Source organism: Canis lupus, chromosome 16 (assembly GCF_003254725.2).
Source record: "Canis lupus dingo isolate Sandy chromosome 16, ASM325472v2, whole genome shotgun sequence".
Classification (NCBI taxonomy): Eukaryota; Metazoa; Chordata; class Mammalia; order Carnivora; family Canidae; genus Canis; species Canis lupus.
In genome coordinates this window covers 5,882,976-5,887,716 of record NC_064258.1, presented here as the reverse complement: position 1 = coordinate 5,887,716, position 4,741 = coordinate 5,882,976, and the positions used below count along the sequence as shown (strand labels likewise).

The 4,741-nt window shown below is 41.2% G+C and overlaps 1 protein-coding gene across 1 annotated transcript; it reads left to right on the top strand.

Annotated features, from left to right (window-relative positions):
• The first annotated feature begins 3,025 nt into the window (after positions 1–3,025).
• LOC112651044 (olfactory receptor-like protein OLF3) lies at positions 3,026–3,979 on the top strand. The gene has a single exon (XM_025433992.3). The coding sequence runs from the start codon at positions 3,026–3,028 to the stop codon at positions 3,977–3,979; it is 954 nt and encodes a 317-aa protein (XP_025289777.1).
• Positions 3,980–4,741: the final 762 nt, after the last annotated feature.

The window sequence follows — 4,741 nt, the reverse complement described above, 5'->3', positions numbered from 1 at the left end:
CTCTGGCTTTCTGATAGGAGTGGTGAGATCTGAAGTCTCCACCTGGCACCGGGTCAATTTTCCACCCTAGGCCAGGATAGAAACCCAGATAATTTAAGTGGAGCCAGTCCCAAAGTATTAAGGTGATGATATTAACTGCAGGGCATGCTAAAAGCATCTGATGAACACATTTCCTCCTGCACTTGTCTTCCCAAAGGCAAATCTGCTTTATGTACCATGAGTCCCAAAAAGGACTATACAAGTATGGACGAAAGGTATACTTGGATATTAAGGCTTTTGAAATAAGGCAGTGGTCTTTGGAAATGAATAGCAGCCTTGGTGGGTTAAAAGTAATCAGCTAACATATCAGTGAAAGTTACTTTGGTATTAACAGCTTATTTTAATAAAATACTTTGCTGTAAAACACACAGTATGATAATAAATGCTAGAGATAATAAAAGTTAGAAGTAGAATGATGCCAGATTGAGGATTGTGTGGAAATTCTTCTGTACAGGTAAACCTTAATTCTGTGTATGTGCAGACATCATAGATGTGTTTGTGTGGTGAAGTGATGGGGAAACACTTATATCTCCTGATGAACTTGGAGGAAGTGTGTAGAAGTATGGAGTGAGTGGAGGTGGCATCAGGGAAATTTAAAAGGATGCCCTGAGCTCCATGAGGTGGGATGATGAAAGCAAGTGTGAGTGTGAATGCCATGATGGGAGGATGAGGAATATGCAATAAAGGAAATGAATAAAGGATTTATTCCATGGAGTGGGGAGGAGGAGGGAAAAGTCAAGCATGATGTGCTGGGAAGGTGGGAGAATTTTTGTTGGATTGACATAAATGAAGGAGTCAGGAGGGATCCTGTGTGTGAGGGGGTGAGTGGAGGCCTTGGTGAGAGATTTATGAGACAGACACTCATTTTGGCGTTGGGGAAAGCATCTGGGCGTTTAGGGGAAAGGGCAGGAGATAAACATAGACTTGAGGGTGAGCTGCATCACCCTTCTAATGATTGTAATTAGAAATTACAAGCCCTTCGATGGAAAAAGCCATAGAAATGTACAGTTGGTGAGCACCAAACTGACCAGATTCTCATAGCATGCAGCGGGAGTGTTTGGAGAAATCCCCCCAGGAATGCAGACAAGCAATAAGAGATCAGAGGCAACTCAAGACAGAAGCACAGGATAGAGTCAAGAGTTTGAAGGAGCAAATACTGGACACTGTTAAAAGTTAAATAGTGGAAATCAAATGAAAGCCTGTATATTTGCTACCAGAAAATTACCAGTGACCTTTAAGAGTATAATTTCCACGTTTTAGTGAAAACCTCATTTAGTGAAAACCATTAGGTGAAAACCTCACTTATGGCTCAAGGGATGAACTCTGTGATAAAATAATTCCAAATAGTGGACACCAATCATTTGAGAACTCTGGATGTGAAAGAGGAAATAATTAGAATGATAGATAGCAAAGATTCCTCTCCCTGTACTGAGAGGTTGTATATTTTTTTCTTTAATGAGGGCAAAGTGGTCAATGAGAGGCAAGAGAAACAAAAGAAACCCCAGGATGGCAAAGAGGATAAAAGAAGGAATAAGATCCTTATTGAAAGAGATAGTTGAAAAAGATAATAAAAGAGGTAGAGAGTATGAAATCAAAGATTAGATCAGTTATCATCACCAAATAATGGCTATCTCCCCTGATTCAGTGGGAATCCATTATATCCACTATACGATCCATTAGTATAGGAAAGTTGGATCTTTCTCTTGTTTTGTACACCCCAAGGAAAAGAAAGTTGGGGGATGGACAGGCATGGTGTAATAGTGAAAATGAGTCGATCGTATAAAAAAAAATTTTAAGTTTGAACAGTTTCTGTTAAATGGACATTAAATGTCCAAAATTGATATTGTAACATATAGATCTACTTTAAAAGCCTTTCTGGGATGAAGGAAAGCACAAAAGAAGCTGCCTTCCAGCATACATCTACATATATTCTTACATATATTATACTCCGCCTTGATCAATGATGAAGGCTCCTTAAACATTTGTTTCCTTTCCTCTTATGTAAATAGAAAGTCAAACATCCACACTGTCATTTCCTTTATTCTGAGCCCATATGCAAAAGATAGAATCTTAAGAACATCAAGTTGAGAAGAAAAATAGAAAAGGACAAGATATGATCACACTTCCTTTTCCCTTCCTCTCTCACAAAAGGCTGAAGAGATCAAGGCTCTAAAAAAGACAAAAGGTCCCAGGTCCTCAACATGACAGTCATCCTGAAGCCCTCAGTTCTCTCGTAGAATGCCTCCAATTTCATTAATATCTGAGTTTGTGGAGGTTATACATGGGAAACTCCTTTGCTATTCTATGTACTCTAAGGCAGAGGTCATGTTACTACTAATACTCAGACTACTATAGTACTATGAATACCAGTACAGTCTAGAAAGTACTTTCTCTAAAGCTACCTACTTTACAGCTTGAAAGTACTTGTGAGTTGTATAATACTGTCCTGTTTCATATGTAAAAGTTTGTCACTGAACCACAATAACAAAGCTACTAACTAAATTAGGTTTCAAACCTACCGTCTCTGATTCTAGAACTTTCCACAAGGCCCTGCTTCTTCCCAAAGCGTGAGTGCTTGCCTCTTGTAATATAGTTATTCATTTTATCATGATGAGGCTAGTCCAACCAGATTGTTTTTTCATTGTTTGTCATTTTACCTATTACTGTCACCTACCAAGCTCCCTTCACTCTCAGTCTGAAGTAAGTTGGTAAGATGCGAGCTCCTAGAATTGCACTGCATTATCTCCAGGCTTTAACTGGGTCATCCTGAGACCACCTCATGTACTTATAAAGGTGCTACCCTGACTCTGATGCAGAATAGAAATAATACATGTTGGGATAGACTCTGTCATCTTGGCCAGCAAATGGTCTGAAACATCTGGTAAAACAATATGTGTTTGTAAGAAGTTATTTTTATGATTCTTTGATTCATTGGTTTTTGTTGTTTCTGATTCTCTCTGCAGATTAATAATCTTGAGATTTTTTAATGGGAACAGGTAACCAGACTTGGGTGAGAGAGTTTGTTCTCCTTGGCCTGTCCAGTGACTGGGACACAGAGGTGTCCCTCTTTGTCCTGTTCTTGATCACATACATGGTGACAGTGCTGGGAAACTTCCTCATCATTCTTCTCATCAGACTGGACAGCCGACTCCACACTCCCATGTATTTCTTTCTCACCAACCTCTCCCTCGTTGACGTCTCTTATGCCACAAGCATCATTCCTCAGATGTTGGCACATCTTCTTGCAGCCCATAAAGCAATCCCATTTGTGAGCTGTGCCGCCCAGTTATTCTTCTCCTTGGGCTTGGGTGGGATTGAGTTTGTTCTACTGGCAGTGATGGCCTATGACCGCTATGTGGCCGTGTGTGACCCCCTGCGATACTCGGTCATCATGCACGGAGGGCTCTGTACTAGGTTGGCCATCACCTCCTGGGTCAGTGGCTCTATGAACTCTCTCATGCAGACTGTCATCACATTTCAGCTGCCCATGTGCACAAACAAGTACATTGATCACATATCCTGCGAACTCCTAGCTGTGGTCAGACTGGCTTGTGTGGATACTTCCTCCAACGAGATTGCAATCATGGTTTCTAGCATTGTTCTGCTGATGACACCTTTCTGCCTGGTTCTCCTGTCCTACATCCAGATTATCTCCACCATCCTAAAGATCCAGTCCACAGAGGGAAGAAAGAAAGCCTTCCACACCTGTGCCTCTCACCTCACAGTGGTTGTCCTGTGCTATGGTATGGCGATTTTCACTTACATCCAGCCCCGCTCCAGCCCCTCTGTCCTTCAGGAGAAGTTGATCTCTCTCTTCTATTCTGTTTTGACACCAATGCTGAACCCCATGATTTATAGTGTAAGGAATAAGGAGGTGAAGGGAGCCTGGCAGAAACTATTAGGGCAATTAACTGGAATAACTTCAAAACTAGCAACTTGATGAATCTTGAACATCAGTTAGAGAAAAGAACTTTCCCTGTGCTTTATCCCAGTTAACTCCGATATGGCAGGCATCACCTGCATTGCCCTGGCAACCAGGAAGGAGATGACGACACATATACTGGTGGTGCTGGGTAGGAGGCTGGAGGTTGGATTGGGGTGTGGGATGTGGGCATATTTTTAAGTCACAGCAGCATGTTCAGTGGAGATGAGCACTGCTGTAATAGAACTTCCTACACTTTCTCTATCTCCATTCATATGGCCTAAGAGTACTAAGAAAAAAGGCATTGTTTTGATTGTCACATTGTTTCTAATCTTGGACCTATTTGTGGATCTTACTTTGGACCACTGGTTCTTATTCATTCAAATTTGCGCAGAGTCATAGTGCTTCCATTGGGAACAAGAGAATTTTCATCTTTTAGATGCAGAATACTGCACAGCATATGTATCCACATCCTGTAACTGTGTGAGTCACTGTTCTGAGGACAGAGATGCTATCAAGGCTGTGAAGATGCCTGTGTGCTGGACCTGCTACCTGTGCACATAGCATCTTCTCTCAGTGATGAAGATACCTCAAGACAAAAGCATCAATTGAAGGTCTTGTTTTCTAGTGATGAGAATGTATACTACTGGCCAAGGAAAAGCCTGTTTGGGGCACTACTTGACAGCCTACAAACAGTTTGAGAAGAATTTTACTGAATATGTAAGAGGCACAATTGAAATGTTAAAACTGTCTATCTTTGAAAAATCCCTAACCTCTTTC